Source organism: Aricia agestis, chromosome 17 (assembly GCF_905147365.1).
Source record: "Aricia agestis chromosome 17, ilAriAges1.1, whole genome shotgun sequence".
Taxonomy (NCBI): domain Eukaryota; kingdom Metazoa; phylum Arthropoda; class Insecta; order Lepidoptera; family Lycaenidae; genus Aricia; species Aricia agestis.
This window is the reverse complement of record NC_056422.1, coordinates 2,220,868-2,239,534: the sequence shown is the minus strand read 5'-3', so window position 1 is coordinate 2,239,534 and position 18,667 is coordinate 2,220,868. Positions and strand designations below refer to the sequence as shown.

Genomic DNA, 18,667 nt, shown 5'->3' with positions numbered 1-18,667 from the left:
TTCCAGGCAACCAAAATATGGTGGCAGAAAATAATGTTAAAGTGCTAAACTTAAACAAAGAAAAAAAAATACACACATACATACATACATATACACACATATATACACATACACTAAATACAATATATTACACATAATAAAATAGCCAAATGAACTACACAAATTTACACAGATATAATAAGGTTAAAAAAGACATGTTGATATAATTACCTACATTACATTAAAAACCTACATTATAAAAAATAAAGGAACATTAAAATAATTGTACAAAAAACACCAAGAGTTTTACAAGGACTGAGCCTGATCTAGGTAGTGTGCTTTCAAACGTTTCTTAAAGATGTTAATTGATTCCGATTTTTTTATAAAATCGGGCAAGGAATTCCAGAGACGAATAGCGGAGATGGTGAAAGAAGAATCGTAGATTGAAGTATTGTGAGAAGGAAACGCAAGAGTCAGTTTGTTTGCAGAGCGAAGTATAGGATTGTCATGACCGAGGAAATTGAATTTTACTTTGAGGTAGTTAGGAGTAGAAGGACTAAAAAGGATGTTATACAGTAAGTGAAGTATGTGAGAGTTTCGACGCAACTTGATCGGGAGCCATTCGAGCCATCCGAGCCATACTTGGATAATCTTGCTGAAATAAAAAAAAAACAAGCCATATTAAAAATGACGATGTCTTTTGACAAATCGAATTCTCTGAGATCTAGTAACCCTGACGTCAATACCTGTCAGCGTTAGCGCTCTCCATTAGCTATTGAAACCACATATGACGTAAAATAGGATCAATGAAATATGATAATGTAATATGCAGATATGATCAAATGATCATATATATTGGATCCTATATATGATCATAGAAATGATCATATATAAATGATAATGTAATACCCCCCCCCCCTAAGGAATCGTGATGGCATTGGAACTTTTTATGAGCCTATTTAACGTGAACCTCTATCCAATGCCTTACCAAACCCTCAAGATTATCAGTTAATACCCTTAGAATGCTGTTATTACTACTTCTGACACGCTGCATTAATGACGCCACTGTTTTTCTTATTATGGCGTTAAAGCCATCAGTGCGCATTTCTGCAAACATGCCTGAGGCACTACAGTACCTTGGTAGTCCTAACAGCATTCTAAAGATATTATTGTACTGAACACGAAGAGCATTTATCGTACGCTGGGTGTAGCTCGCCCATAGATTGCATGTGTAAAAGGACTGGCAGTAAGCTTTAAATAAAGTCACTTTTACCTCATCAGAGCATCTTGCAAATCTACGAGCTAACATGTTCCCACGCACGGCCAATGCTCTTCGCTCCCTCTCAATGTCTGCATCATCAGTAAGAGTGTCAGTTACCCAATGACCCAGGTATTTAAATTTGGTCATAGATTTTTGACATTTGCTGAGAGATTGGATCCAATACGGTCATAGAAATAGGTGTTGCCAGTTATTTAATATAAAAAAGAGATTTTAATTTCTTGTTCGTTAATATGTTTCAAATAATGTAATGTAATTATTTTTCTAATTATATACTTGGATAATCTTGCTGAAATAACAAAAAACAAGCCATATTAAAAATGACGATGTCTTGTGACAAATCGAATTTTCTAAGATCTAGTAACCCTGACGTCAATACCTGTCAGCTTTAGCGCTCTCCATTGGCTATTGAAACCACATATGAGGTAAAATAGGATCAATGAAAGATGATAATGTAATATGCAGATATGATCAAATGATCATATATATTGGATCCTATATATGATCATAGAAATGATCATATATAAATGATAATGTAATACATTTTATATATTTTATTTGTAAAAATTTTATATATTTTATTTCTTGGTATCATTTATTTGTATCAGTATATGACGATAATGTCATTTATTTTAATAAAAATAAACAGATATGTACCAATTACATATATGTATAAATGTAAAATATTTTGATTCCCTACTTAAATCACCCAGGGAATCAACAAAATGTATGTAGAGGGAATCAATAAAAAGTTAGTTTTTCCTGAGGTGTACAAAAACTGTGCATGTAGGTTAAACAATAAATAGTCTAACTAAAAATCATACTCATTACCGTCGTTTACATCGTGTCTAAGCAAACTTAACTTTGGAAATGACATTGTAATTAGCGAATAGGGAATCAATTGTGTAAGGAACCAAGGTTGAGGGAATCAGATAGTTTCCTTTGTAACTCAGAAACGGAGCAACGAATTGTGTGACCTCCTTCTATGATGTTTAGAGGGCTACCGAACCTCCCGCCCTGCGCACCCGCAACCACGTGGTTCTTATAACTAGGGAGGTACGAGCTCCCAAGTGAAGCGTATAGGGAATCACTATGTGAGCCAGGACAAATCTTAAAATGACTTTTTCTATTTATATAACGATATAATATAATACGTTTATATACAATAATTGTCTTATATTTTGTTTATACTCTTACGATTTATTTACTTTGAAATTAGAATTTCATCGTATTTGTGGGATTTTTTTTGGGAATTTATAGTGAATTCTGGGGACAGGACACGTCCAGGGAATCAATTTTTCGATCTTTAAATTAATTTTAATAATTATATTTACAATTAAGATTTTCTACAGAACCTAAGTGGCCCATTTAGATCACACCTTATACACAGTATAGCATTATCATATTGCTATACTGTGCCTTATATTACTATAAAAATATAGAAAAGTCTACATAATATTATGTAACTCTGCGGGTAGTGATCACACGTCTCTTTTTACCACGCAGTGATAGTGACATTTCGTTTGCTCAGACCTTTGTTTCTTTATTCCGATCAATGCGCTAGGTATATTATACTTTATGCCTAGAATGGTGGCATCAAAGGTAAAATTAATTAATTATTAGAAGTATAGGTCTACCATTAATTTTTTTTATAGCGGCTGATTCTGTGTGTTAAAAATTACATGCAATAAGGCTTTAATATAACGTGGTAAGAAAAGGAACTAAACGATTATACCATACAAAAACGTCATTTTTGACATGTGTTTGACAGTTCTTCTTTACTAGCAGCGCTCCCGTCAATGTGACCCATTTAAAGCCTTGTCGAGCTGTATAAAAATTTATCCAATGATCAGGGATATTTTTTGAAAATCTGCTGTCAAAAATTGCCATCAGATTCTGGTGGTAGACCTATAGAAAGTTTCTATAGGTCATAAACATACGACAGTATATTATAAGTTTACAAGTCTACCACCAGTTCTAAATTCTAATGTATTGTTGTTCTAATGTTCTTTGTAGTAAAAAGTTGCAACTAAAAAAAACAATTTGCCAAATTTGACAATTCAGAATTCAGATACAATTTAGCGCCAAATTCAAAATTAACGAAATTACAAATTAAAATTAAGTACTTTGTATAATTATTAAAAATCATTTTTCAATTGATATAAGATGTCTCATTGTTAGCCCAATTTAATTTTTGAATAATTTACAGAGCTTTACAAACCTTCTTTAAAAATGACTAAATAATAAATAGCTACATATTGCCCTCTCAATGTCACGAAGATTCAAAGCCACTGAAAAATCGAAGAAAATAATGAATTCAGCATCGTTAAGGTTTAAGTATTTTGATTAGAGAAATTTTAGGGCAAATTAGAAATTTTCCTATATATTTTATATAAGGTAAATAGCAAAATTTACTGATAGTAATAGTAATGTAATAAATTACCTAGTTAGATGCTGTTTATTTTATATCAAGGCTAGATAGCAGAAAATAAGATATCCAGGTTGTAGGTATACTTCGAGTAAAATTTAATGATTTTTTTCTTTGAAATGAAATTAAATTACCCGGAATAATGATCAAGTATAGAAAATAAATTGCAAGTAGAAACAGTTTAAAATGCAATTATTCTATGCTTGATTGAACAACAGTTTAAGGGTCTTAAGAATCATCACCATCATCATCATATCAGCCTATAGTCTGCTATAGTTGTCCACTGCTGGACATGGGCCTCCCTCAATGAACGTCAGATGACCGATCTCCTGCTACTCGCATCCAAGTACTTAGAATATTAATATATTATAATTCAAAAAATTATTAAACATGTTTTTAATTGCAATCAGCAATCGCGATTGCACCTTCTTCGTATAGTGCATAATGCATTCGAATAATTTGCATCTATGTACTAGAACATGCAGCATAATATTTAAAACGTAGGTATTTAAAATGTAAAACAATACAAAATAATATTATGAAGCGTCTACATTATGTATTTAAACGCTCATGCGCTCTTCTGCGAAGTCCATATCATAAATATGAATTATTATTTTAGTGTGTGCGTCTCGGCTCCAGCCAGTAGAAATAAAATGCTATATAAATATTATAGCACACTGTTTCACCCTGTTTCCCCTCCTCGATATATCCGATGTACATGTAATATAGAAATGCATTCTGCGCCGCCGTGCCAAGGTATACGTTATTGTAAATGAAAGGATGGAATCTAAATAAAAAGAAGACCGTCTGAGTCCGTTTACTCTATCCGACGTCTGTGTGCGTGAGGGCCTGCATGTGTATGCCGCAGACACACTATAGTCTAATGTCTACACAGATTGAAGACTGAAGTACTTTTTACACAAACACACACACCCACCCAACAATGAACATTTTATTAATAGGAAGGGGCCCAAGTTGGGTTAAATGTAATTAATAAAATTAAATATTATAATATCTTAAAAATGTTATTAATACATTTATATATTTTTTCCTGTAAAATTAAACTTGAAAAGTCGTAGTATTATACCAAAATTGTACCAGACGTCGGTGCGGATATGCAACATTTATTGTAATACCTGTGGTAATACTGTATGCATGATGCATTTACAGTAAATAGAAAGAAAGGATAATTAGGAGCAAAAATCGAAAGTAAATACAATAAAAAAATATAAAATCGAGCACGGAATGTCTTCGTCCGACTATACTTTATAAAGTTGTATATATTTAATTACGGTATAATAAAGTATGCGGGGGGCGCGGAGGCGCGCCGCGCTCTCATATTCCGTATATTGATTGTGTGCGAGGGGCCGGGGGCGAGGGGGCCACAGCGTGCCCCACTCTGTTTTTTACGACACGGCTTTCTGTGTAACATAATAAGTTATTTAAAAATTTTGTGAAATGTTTCCGTATTATTTGTGAAATATTGGGAAGTCGAAAAAGCGCTAACGAGGTGAGAATTCGTCCGCTGCGACTTCGTGTTATTTCGTAAAATTACACCGTAATTATTATAAATAAAATTTAACACTAAAATTCCGTCGGCGCGGGCAGTATTACACTGTCATACCGCGTACGTAGTGTTTTTTACGGGCATCATTCTAAAAATAAGTTGTAATAATTATATTTTATGTGGCGGTCGCGGCGGGCCGGGTTCGGGTGGTGAAGTGAGTGTCGGCTGACGGTGTCGGTGTGTGTTTGTGGTGCAGATGCAGGGGCTGGTGAGCGACAAGACGTTCCACCTCAAGTGGAACAACCACCTGCAGAACCTGAGCCAGCTGTTCACGGCGATCTACTCGTCGTCGGCGCTCGCGGACGTGACGCTGTCCTGCCGGGATGGCACGCTCAAGGCGCACAAGCTGGTGCTGTCCGCCTGCAGCCCCTACTTCGAGCAGATATTCAAGTGAGTACCGCCAAAATAAACATTCCGTCATCGTTTGCACCGCCGTTCTATTTCATCTTGTGAATCACTCGGCTCGGTACAGTAATTTCGACATAAATCGTCAGTTTCATATTAATTTATAGTGTGCGGTTACATAAACATATGAATATCATGCCCAGGTTTTATCTCCTGATAACAGTAAATTACTCTTTAAATTATAGAGATAATTTATTATTTAAATTTACTGAGATAGTGTTATTTGTTTTGAAATCATTTTTAGGGACAACCCATGTCAGCACCCCATCGTAATATTGAAGGGTATACCCTTCTCGGAGATCAATCTCCTCGTGGAGTTCATGTACAAGGGGTCGGTGGACGTCCAGGAGCTGGACCTCCAGTCGCTGATGCACACGGCATCCGAACTGGAGATACGAGGCCTCGCGTACGAGCCCCGAGATAATGCCGCACAACTTCTGAATGTGAACTTGGAGTATCCAGCATACAACCAAAATGCTACTACGGCGACTGTCACTACGGCACAGCCTTACAACCCAGCCAGGACAGACATAGAAAGATTAAAACAGGTAAGTCATAGATACAAATAAGAAATAATTTTAATATATTTTTAAAATAGGTTATATTACAGTCAAAATTAGACCTTTTACCAATATGTAAGTAAAATAACATATAGATAAATTTACTTAAAAAACATATTTCAAAGGACAAATATATACCTATTTATGACCATATTTATACAGTTCCCTTACAACTTTGTTGGCCAATAAAAAAAACTTTTTGAAAAAGACTGCATAAAATGGAAAAAAGTCCAGAGAGAACAAAACATAATAATTATGGTCTTCATATTTAATGCATGTTCAGATAACAATTTTAGTATTTGTTATCAATAAATAAATAATATTTTTTATTATGTTCAAGATAACTTGTTATTTTTAAACAAAGTTTTTATAGATCTATAATAAATATGTAACGATTGTAATTTTTGGCAGTTATTACTAATGATAACATTTTACTCAAACAAGGACTAGAAAAAACATAATAATAATACTTATACAAAATATTCTACTCTCTCTGTGACCAAAACCTACCATATTATTTTGGGAATGTATGTAACTTCTTTAAGTGAGTATATGTAACTTCTTAATTAAACACTTTGTGAACTTGTTATTTACTAAAATTATAGATACAAATTACAAAAATAGCAATTTAAATTGCTAATTGCTAATACTATTTAGTTTCACATGTGAAAATTGTAATAAATTGTTGTTTTATAATTTTTATAGTAAATATAAATCATTAAATAATAATCATTATGAGCAGCATCCAAATGAATGCTTATCCCTTAAAAATTAAAATGTAATGTCCCTTACATTATTGCCTTAAACACAAGTTCTCTAGTAATTCCTATTGAGATAGCGTTAAATCTAAAAATGTCTTGTATTCTACAAGGTTTTTTTAAAATTGATATATGTATTAATCTAAAAATGAATTCCATGTGCCATACAATCTGCTTGTTGGGGTTCCGTTTTAGAGTTCGGTAGTCAACCAAGTTTTGTTGATTACAGAACCCTATAACGGAACCCTATCGAGCTGATTTTTTGTATATTGATAGATTATTAGTCATATAATTTAAGAGTAACATTGTCCTACAAATAAAACAGTCCATATTTTAGGACCATCAATTCAAAGTAAAATCCTTGGGTAAAATCCTTTTTATCTGTATTAGCTACCACTTTCGAGATTTTTCGCAAATAAAAATCTTGTTCGTCTTATCAAAATGAAGCTACTCACAAAAAATTAGCTTGATAGTAAACAAAAAAAAATGTTCTAGGGCGCCCATACTATAATAGGTAGGCACTTGAAATTTTCACTTAGTCCTTGATTATAATATGTGAATTGTGTACTTTATTATTTAATAAAAATAATAAAATAAATAATTAAGGGGGGCTCCCAATACCCATACGAAAACACAATTTTTGGCCTATTTTTGCTCTATTGGAACCCTTCATGAGCGAGTCGGACTCACACTGATAATAATTTCTTAAAGTTATGAGAAGAATATCTGTCTAAAGGAAAATCTGGTGTCAGGTAAAAAAAGTTACACAACTAATAAGAAATCTGGACCGACATGTAATTTTTATATCCCTAAATAAAATAGAATAAAAATAATAGGCAATACAGTTTTGTCCCATGTCTGACACTTGTCTTTTCTAACGTGTCAAACAAGTATGAAACATTGTGTACTTAGCATATTAATTGTTTAAATATTTTTATTATCTAAGACTGGGTTGCACCAACTAACTTTGACTTTAACCTTAACTATTACCGGAAAAATTGACAGATGTCGTATGAGAATATGGGGTGTTTGGACGCCATATTTTACTTTAACTATAACCACGCCTCTGGTGCAACCCAACCTAAGGGTGGGTTGCACCAGAGGCTTAGTTAAAGTTAAGGTTAAAGTTATGGTTATAGTTAAGGCTAAATTTAGCTTAGGGGGATATTAGATTATCATATATATTGGATCCGAGATCATTGAGTCAATGATATTGGATAATGTAATATAGACATATGATTCATTTCTTCCTTGGTCATAGATTTTTGACATTTGCTGAGAGATTGGATCCAATACGGTCATTAGAAATAGGTGTTGCCAGTTATTTAATATAAAAAAGAGTTTTTAATTTCTTGTTCGTTAATATGTTTCAAATAATGTAATGTAATTATTTTTCTAATTTTATAGTTACTTGGATAATCTTGCTGAAATAACAAAAAACAAGCCATATTAAAAATGACGATGTCTTTTGACAAATCGAATTCTCTGAGATCTAGTAACCCTGACGTCAATACCTGTCAGCGTTAGCGCTCTCCATTAGCTATTGAAACCACATATGACGTAAAATAGGATCAATGAAATATGATAATGTAATATGCAGATATGATCAAATGATCATATATATTGGATCCTATATTATATGATCATAGAAATGATCCAATATAAATGATAATGTAATACCCCCCTTAAACTTTAATTTTTACCCTTAACTTTGAACGGAGAAATTGACAGATGACAGCTGGTCCAAGTTCCAACTAGGTTATAAATAAACGTAGGCGAGGGCGCTGCTGGTAAAGGAGAACTGTCAAAATGGCGTTTTTGCATGATGACAGCGTTAGTTCCTTTTTTCGCCACGTGCATTTAAAACCTTGTCGAGCTCTATGGTTATGGTTAAATATGGCGTCTTGATGGCGTCCATTTTTAACTTTAACTAAAGATTTGACATTTTGCATTGTAGTTAAAGCTATAGTTAAAGTAACAGTTATAGTTAAACTTAGTTAGTGCAACCCAACCTTAACGGTATTTAAAAATATGAAGTACAAAATCATAGTAAGTACCACATACAAAATAAACTTAACATAAAATTACTTATATTATCAACAAAGTGGTACTTACTCACAAATAATATGTTAATATAACAAATATAATTATTTATCTTTTCAATATTCTTATACAACAGGATTTTTCCTTGATATTGTGTAATGACACAATATCAAGGAAAAATCCTGTTGTATATAGAATATATTATATATTAGTGGTAATGATTAAAAATAGTCACAATTTACTTGAGTTACATTTACTTGGAGCAATTGTATTACAGAAACCATTTACTTAATTGCTATAATTAATAAAAAGTAATTAAATAAATTAATTTAATTTGTATCGTTAATTAAGAATAAGATTACGAATAAGATTATTTTAATTGTTATATCTCCTAGGTAACAAGTGTTGGTCTACATCAGAGGTTCCCAAACTTTTTTTCTCATATACCACTTTAAAAATTTTGCTAGATCCGGTGGACCCCCCGCAGCTCCCCCCCAATGTAATCAAAATTTAAATTTCTACAATGGTAACCTGAGATAATTTTAATGGGAGGGATATACTTGGTGAAGTGACAGCAAATTATATCAATATTTGTCTTGAGTTTAGTTAAGTAGAACCGTAAATCTCCTCGCTCTGTAATATTAAGCCCCAATTTCACCAACGACTATTAAATGTAACGCTCGAATTAGTATCACGTTACCTCATTCATTTTCTTATGAATGAAAGAGAAGACATGACATTTTAACAAGCTGTTAACACTTACATACGTTGGTGAAATTGGGGCTTAATCTGCTAATATAATATTGTCTGCCTATAATTCAAAGAAGTCAAGTCGGGTCGCCTAATTTTCATAGACCCCCGTTAACGAATTGTAGACCCCCATTTTTCTTCCACGCAAGCGTAGACCCCTGTCCGGCTCCCGTGGCCCCTGGGGGTCCACCTGGACCACTTTGGGAATCAATGGTCTACATTTAGTTTTTTTACGATCGTCATTGAGAATACAGTTTTTTTTTACGACAAAAAATACTTCAGAAACTGTGTTGCCAATTTGTCATAAATTGTCTACACCCGTATAGTCCGCTATAAAAGAGACATTTTTGAGTCATTTCAATTTGTAAGGTATTATGGTTGGTAGGTAATAGGTATGTGTCATTTTTCTCGGAAATATTACACAATTTTATCATTTTTTTTATCTTCAGCCACTGAGGCCTACGTGTCTATTGACTGTTTCAAATCTTTTTGAATTAAATAAAAAAAAATTAAGTCGACAAAATTAATGTGCCATTGTATTTCTTTATTGTGCGGTTGGTACGTGACATTTGAATTGATAGCATTATAGCCTAACTGAGCCTTGTTTACATTAAGATCAAAATCTATTAAAATAGAGTATACACTGTGTATTGACAACCATAATGTGCATTATTTTACTTAAATTAGAGGAGTTTCTTAAAACCCGAATGGTATGAATTCTTATTAAATTGTGAATACTTAAAACAATCGGTATGCAGGCTGCAGCGTGCCTTTTTTATTGACTTAGTATCTTTTGACAGCAATGCAACAGGCGTTTGACAGCAGAGAAATGTACAATTTTCGCCTGTTGCGTTGCTGTCGCAACGTACAAAATCACCCTGCGGGAATCTTTACCAGTCGGTCGTAATTCAGTCCTTTTTTTGCGCCGAGAAAATGTTTTTAAGCATCTTACGGGGGAGGGGAGTCCTAACCGCAAGTAGGTATGTGGGTCTCCTCGGCGTCTGAAGATGGTGGTGCCTGGTGGACCCACTAAAACTCGGCGGTACTCCATTACGCGCCAGACGGGCCGCGGTCCTGCGTCTGATCTGTCATCGGTAGTACCGGATATCCGTGTGAGCGAGACAGGAGATAAACATTTCAGTTGCGAATGAGACAGAATGCTGCACATGTGTATTTGTGTACTTTTAATTGCTGGACAATCATGTAAATAAGTTGTTTTTAAGAATTATTTAAATTTTTTTGAGGGGTTATTTTTTAAATAACTTTTAAAAGGATGCTGGTAGTTGTTTCTTATATATTGTGGTAATTTCATTAATAGATACAAAAAGGATACATAAAAACAATATTAATGACATTTACTATTTTATGTGTTTTTATTGGGTAAGTATAGTACAAGCAAAAATCAGATATTACAAATTGAAACAATTTAGTAAATTTTGTGAAACAGTTTAAAAGAATCATAGTCAAAATAATAATTGTATGCTATATACACACACTGGCAAAATTAGCGGAACATAGGTAGAAAGGGCCAAAACTTGAACTCAAGTGGGTCGGGCTGTCTGAAAGTTTTTTATAGCTTCTAAGCTCATTCAAGAAATAAAATATTGAAAAAAACTGGCAAGTTGACAGGTTTTTATAGCAATTATGCCCTAATAAGTGTTTTTCGATTATTGACGTTGTAAGTGTTCCTGATAAGAATGGCGTTTTAGCGGGGTGCAAGGTATGCTCAGCTCATTTGAGTGTTTGGTTTTTGGAAGAACACATTGCTTAGATACAAAATTAGTGATTTCCCAGCATCTGCGACAGCTAGAGCTGTAACCACGATAGAGAAAGGTCACACCTACCGTTCGGTCAGTCAGGCCTTAGGTGTGTCGGCTTCCGTGGTTCATCGTAACTTTCAATGCTTCAGAGAGACTGGAACTTACGTTCGGAGACGATAACAAGGCAGATATCGGGTGACAATGGTTCAGGATGACCATTTTGTAAGGAAACAAAACTTAAGAAATCGACCTCAAACTGCTATGCAGACACGAAACCTGTCGGAACAGGTCCAAAATGAACGTGTAAGTGATTGTACAGTAAGCAGAAGACTCAAAGAAGTTAAATTAAACTCAAAAGTGCCAGCAAGGGCACCAAAACTTGAGACAGGACACCGAAGAGCCAGGCTAAGATTTGCGCGTGAACATCAAAATTAGACAAGTGAGTGAAATCTTGTGCTGTACAGTGATGGGAGCAAATTCTGTGTACTTTGTATTGACAGGCGATAAAGAATGTGGATAAATCATAAGGAAAGCTACAGGCCATCAAACTTACCGGAAACAGTGGCCTATGATGCAGGCTTCGTAATGGTTTGGAGTTGCATATGATTTGGAGCCCGCATGGAGCTGATGATTATAGATGATGGTACTTTGACAGTACAGGGCTTTAGCACCGACATCCTGGAACTGCATGGTGTGCCTTTTACACAGTTTTAGGTAGTAATTTCAATTTTATGTGCGTCCATAGAGTAAGAAAATCGGGCATTATTACCTAAACGATGCTGGCGTAGCCCAGGTGGAGAGGCCAGCGTGGTCTACGGATGTGGATCCGACTGAAGACGTGTGGCATATCAATAGGTGAACGGTACGAGTTAAAACTCCAGCTCCAAAATTTGTCCAGGAGCTCGAGTTGGCGCTACTGGAGGAGTAGGAGAATATCCCACAGGAAATGATTGACAATTAAAATGCAAGCATGGAATGGCGTATCCAGGCCCTCTTGAGATCCATAGAAGGCATTACACGCTTTTAACATGGCATTTCTTTAATAAAAATGGAGAATTTATCTTAAAAACTTACTACTGAAATTTCAAAGATTTTCTTAATTTTTTGATTTTTGCAGATTTTTTTCTATTTTCACGTTTTTATGCCCTAAATTTATATAACATTTATTTTTTAATAATCAATTAGTAAATAAATAAATAAATATATAAAAATCAGTGAACAATTGTAAAAAAATTGAAAATTTTGTTATGTTCCTCTAATTTTGCCGGTGTGTTTAGGTACGTGACGTACGTCATACTAACTGAAACGAAACAATAATAATTATGTATTTCGCTGTATTTCGGTGTCTGAGTCACAGTTTACGCAACAGCTAATATTAATTTAATTACATAGGTATATGAAACTAAAATAAAACCAATTAACTAGATTAGGGCATACTCACGTGATGTTTTCAGTTGCGAAGCGAGAGTAGGGGGCCCGTATCAAATTTTTTGGCCTCATTAACCCATCAAGCCCCATAAGCTCACCGGTGAGCGAAGCACACTAGAATAACAATAGTTTCCAAGAATCCACGATCAAGGGATGGACATACCCTCTTAGGGGGATATTAGATTATCATATATTATATTGGATCCGAGATCATTGAGTCAATGATATTGGATAATGTAATATAGACATATGATTCATTTCTTCCTTGATCATAGATTTTTGACATTTGCTGAGAGATTGGATCCAATACGGTCATAGAAATAGGTGTTGCCAGTTATTTAATATATAAAAGAGTTTTTAATTTCTTGTTCGTTAATATGTTTCAAATAATGTAATGTAATTATTTTTCTAATTATATACTTGGATAATCTTGCTGAAATAACAAAAAACAAGCCATATTAAAAATGACGATATCTTTTGACAAATCGAATTTCTGAGATCTAGTAACCCTGACGTCAATACCTGTCAGCGTTAGCGCTCTCCATTGGCTATTGAAACCACATATGACGTAAAATAGGATCAATGAAATATGATAATGTAATATGCAGATATGATCAAATGATCATATATATATATATTGGATCCTATATATGATCATAGAAATGATCCAATATAAATGATAATGTAATACCCCCCTTACTAAAATGGCCTTCTTTCAACAAAGATTTACGCACAGTATAATGCTGCGGCCGCACATGCGTAGTGCTTCGTGCTTGAGACGATACCATTGGACGATCTGCGTGTATCGTCCAATGGTATCGTCTTATAGCACGAAGCTTCGTGACGATACGTTACTGTATAACAGTTATTCAAGTTTCTCTGTCCTTATATTTTCTCCTCCTCGTCTTCTGTCTGTCATGTAACTTTTCTAATATGCCAATTGTAAGACAAAGACAAGCAGATCTTTTATAGTTTTTCAAGCTGCAAGCATCGATCAAAATTAATGTAAATTATTGTTCGTTTAGCCAAAAAAATAATTGTCATACTCGAGAAAAAAAAAAGACTATTTTCTATGGGCGAGTTTCCGTTGAGCGAAGAGTCGTCCATTATTTTTTGACTATATGTTTACCAAGTTCCAAATTCCAATATAATAACGAAAGGTAAAAAATATGACATACCTATATAGCACAGCTAGATGTCCCGCGCGGCTCGCCCGCGTAAATTAGGAATTTTACAGAAACCGTACATTTTCCCATAAAAAATATTTCCCCCGTTTTTCCCACATTTTCCTGAGTTTCTTCGGTTGTCTAACTCTTAACGTCTAGTCTTAGCGTGATAATATAACCTATAGTCTTACTCGATAAATGATCTATCTAACACTGAGATAAGTTTTTAAATCGGACCTGTAGTTCCCGAGATTGACGCGTTCAAGCAAACATACTCTTCAGGTTCATAATATTAGGTAGGTATAGATTTTTTTAAATTATCGCTTGACAAACTCGAGTCTCGATCTAATGCCGGCTCTTGATATAGGCGAACGCGTTGGCCAACGCGTCTGCAGACGCGTTGGCAGTGCGCTTGCAACGACGTTTGTGAGTAATCCACACATAGGAAGGTCGTTCAGTATGCTTTGGATCGCGCCAATGTGCGGACGGATTCAAAATGGATGTTGAGTCGCTAACAGCTGCAGCTGTATATTTATTCACAGCTTATAATTACTTTGTAAATGTGGACAAGAACAAGTTTTTAAAGGGTATTCTCGAAATAAATAAGTAAAAGGCGAGAAAACGTAACAAACAAAGAAATAAAATCACTTTTACATATTTTATAATATTAAAATAATTTATTTTTTTATTACTTATTATTTATTATATATAAAAATTATTACTTATTACTTATTATAATTATCATGATTAATAATATATATTTATTATTTATTAAATATTTAATTTATTTTGTTTTAGTATATTTTGTTGTTATAGCGACAACAGATATAGGTACATTATCTGCGAAAATTTCAGAAATCTAGCTAAGTATAGCGGTTCTTGAGATACAGCCTGGAGACAGACAGACGGACAGACAGGTGGACAGACAGACAGATGGACAGACAGAAATGCAGACAGACGTTGAAGTCTTAGTAATAGGGTCCCGTTTTTACCCGTTGGGTACGGAACCCTAAAAACATCGTGAGGAAAATAGAATGTCCAATAACCTTATTTTTTTTTGCAACTTTCGATACGATTTTTGGTTCCACAGGCAGTTTTTACTCTGATAGGGTCTATACAGACGGACCGCATTTCAACTGCAATCCAACCGCAAATTGCAGTTCAAGTGCAGTTTGAATGCAGTTGACATGACTGCAATAAAACTGCAAACCAAATGCGCAGTAGGATTGCAGTTCAGTTGCAGTTGGCGTGCAGTCGTGTGAACCGCATACCGACTGCATCCAAACTGCACTGCTACTGATTCCATGCGCGGGAGAGTGGAGCGTGCGGGTGGGTGGGATAGTGCATTTTGGATGCAGTCGGTATGAAGTTCACACGACTGCAGTCAACTGCAATCCGACTGCGCGTTCGGTTTGCAGTTCTATTGGAGTCGTGTCAACTGCATTCAAACTGCACTTCATCTGCAATTTGCGGTTGGATTGCAGTTGAAATGCGGTCCGTCTGTATAGACCCATAGGGCCCAATAAATTTAAATGTTTTCTCGATAGGTACTCATATTGTTCGCCATTTCGTCAAGTTAGATGTTAATTCGCCACAAGAAGGAAACGTGCACTCTTCATCGCCGCTCCGGGCGAACTGATCGCGCGGCCTATGTGTGGATGGAGCGCGAAGCTTGCGACAAATGTCCTTTGATCTTTTGCCGGCATTTCCGACCCGCGCGGCAAGCTCGCAGACGCGTCGGCCAACGTCTAAATACCTACGGCCAACGCGCGAACGCCCGTTCTACACATTGGGCCAACGCGTCTGCAGACGCGTTGGCCAACGCGTTCGCCTATGTCGGGAGCCGCCATAAAAGACTATGAAATGGTATAATATGGTAGTGATGCTGATGATGATGATTATGAATGTAATTTGCAAAGTAGCATATACTTTCTGTTCTTAAAACAACGCTGAAACTCCCAAACTTGTATATTCAAAGAATCAGGAGTTCTCTCAGCACCTTCCGAACCACGGTATACCAGGTATATCTCGGTGCAAAATCTAACTTGTTGGTAGCATATGCTTAGAATACTTCTCACAAAACCGAAGTCACCACATGTTTCCCTATAAGTTTTGAGGAGTTCCCTCGATTACTTATGGATCCTTCATCAGATCACCACTTTTGTGAATATAATACCAAATTGGGATGATACCCTATATACCAAAAGAAAATTTTTGAAAATCGGTTAACAAACGGCGGAGTAATCGTTGAATATAAGAAAACGAACATAACACCTCCCCCATTTTGAAAGTCGGTTAAAATATTCTGATGTATAAGCTATATTATAGTGATGTAACGGATATTCGCATTCGCATTCGCGAATATCCGCGTATTTTTCAATATTCGCATTCGCAAAAATTATGCGAATATTTATCGAATGTTTTAATAATCAAAAAGGAAATTATTATATGCATGCATTTGAAATAATATAATAAATAATAATACAATAGATAACACTTAGATATTTTTATTAAATCATACTTCTACATCCTAAGTTAAAGCCTCATTAGTCATTTATGAAAAAAGAACTTCAGCTATGTAAGGTTTGCATTCATTTAGTAGTATATTATTACTTTACTATCATTTTTAAGCGAGTTTTTTATTCAGATGTTGCAAACCTTTTGTAGGTTTCAAAGTTAGAAAAATGAATACCTACCTATATTAAATAGATCTGGGTTTCCAAAGTAAATAATACGTTCGTAGATAAATTTAAAGAAGTTCGTTGTTAAGTTTTTTTAACCGACTTCCAAAAAAAAGGAGGTGTGTTCAACGATTACTCCGCCGTTTGTGAATCGATTTTCAAAATTTTTCTTTTGTTGTACTATGGGGTATTTGTTCCGATTGACCCGGTTCCGAGTTGGTACCATGTTCACAAAAGTGGTGATCTGATGATGGGAACCATGAGGAATCCAGGGGACTTCTTGAAAATCAAATGGGAACAAAATATAGTTATTTTGGTTTTATGGGATGTGTTTTGATCATATTATGCTACCAAAAAGTAAAATTTTGCACCATGGTATACCACGGTCCCGAAGGTGCTGAACAGAACTCCTGATTCCTTATAGTGTTTGGGAGGTCCGCTGTTGTTTAAAATACCAAAATCATAAGCTACTATGCTGATTACATTAATCATCATCATCAACACTACACCATGCATCATGACCCTGTTTTTAGTACTTTTCATAGTCTTATAGATCGAGACTGATGTTTTTGATCATTATTCTGTAGTTGGTCTAATGATTTTAATATTATTTTGTTATTTTAAAGCATAATACTATTATTCGAATTTGATGTTATGGCTACCAAGGCGTGTTGGTGACAATTATGTTAATAAAAAACGCCAAAACTGTGTAGAAAACCTTAAGAATAACTAAAAAGAGTAAAATTATTATTTTTAAACAAAAAAATTAAAACTGACTTCCAAGGTAAAAACAATAGTAATTTTCTATATTAAATAATAATTCTTATTCTGTACTCGGTATTTCTGTTCTCAATCTTCATAATTTTGAAGTCAGTACCAGTCCTATAAGTTGCAATTACATTATTCTGTCATAGACCTGGCGATTAGGTTAGCTGGCGGCTAGTTAGCCGGCGGGCGTCCGAATTTTTGTGGTCAGAAATTTCGCATAGTGTACGGTGGGCTAAAAAGGAGACAGCACCTACATTTCTCAATTCACAGAATATTCAGAGAGGAAGCCTATAAGCTTGTTTTACGTAGAAAATTTAGACGGTTTTGTTCGGAGTAGAACCTTCTAAAGTGTAATTTGAGGGAGATACAATCGCTTTTAAAATGACACGGCTCACGTGTCAAACGCCACACGTTAAAAACGCGTACGACACGGCTCCCGTGTCATCCGCACTGAATTAGTTAAAAACGTCAGAACAGAACAATTTTGTTTCTTAATATTTATTTCTAAAGATATTTAAAAAAAACATGAAAAATAGTAACTACAATTTTATGCTAAGCTAAAATTAATCTTATTGCGATGCGTATACGCTTGGTCTTTGGTTGTGTGCAAGGTTATCATTTTGGATTGAGATAAGTCCCCGCCTTAATGTAAGCAAGTAGGTAGGTACTGTGTAGATTCACAAATAATATAATGATGATGCTCTACATTACTATTTTCTTGTAATGGTCTTAAAATATAACATAGTGCTATAGACATTAGACATAGCTTAACATAGATAAATGATGATGAATGTATAATAAGAGGCACGAAACAGAACAAATAGCCTGCAGCAGTGTGACCCCACTTTCTAGTGTACCTCCCACTGTACTCTCACGTCACAAGTCACAACTTATTAGTAATACGATATTATGACCGCAAGACTAAAACAATAATGTCGTTTAAAAGTCTATCTATATTCTATAGAATATAGTTAGACTTTTAAACATTCAATACGTTCATTTTTATCTATATACATATAGATAAAAATGAATGTAAAAAGAACAACATACCTGTCATATTTTGGTGTACACCTCTGTACACCTATAAAACATACG

The 18,667-nt window shown here is 34.6% G+C and overlaps 1 protein-coding gene and 1 long non-coding RNA gene across 8 annotated transcripts in view; one reads left to right on the top strand and one right to left on the bottom strand.

The window, feature by feature from the left end:
- The first annotated feature begins 5,028 nt into the window (after positions 1 to 5,028).
- Positions 5,029 to 18,667, top strand: part of LOC121735706 (zinc finger and BTB domain-containing protein 44-like) — a 64,176-nt gene continuing 50,537 nt past the window's right edge. For 5 of the 7 annotated variants that reach the window (XM_042126621.1, XM_042126619.1, XM_042126620.1 and 2 more), the window contains exons 1-3: positions 5,029 to 5,196; positions 5,450 to 5,643; positions 5,903 to 6,206. In XM_042126621.1, coding sequence (XP_041982555.1) covers positions 5,450 to 5,643; positions 5,903 to 6,206 — 498 coding nt within the window. In that variant the 5' untranslated portion in view covers positions 5,029 to 5,196. The remainder of the gene's footprint in view (positions 5,197 to 5,449; positions 5,644 to 5,902; positions 6,207 to 18,667) is intronic. The other 2 variants (XM_042126624.1, XM_042126623.1) reach the window with 1 other exon arrangement.
- On the bottom strand, positions 5,096 to 9,498 carry LOC121735710. The gene is made up of 3 exons (XR_006036895.1): positions 9,434 to 9,498; positions 7,745 to 7,746; positions 5,096 to 5,107 (listed from the first exon to the last, which is right to left on the bottom strand). It is a non-coding gene; the product is annotated as an uncharacterized LOC121735710 (long non-coding RNA).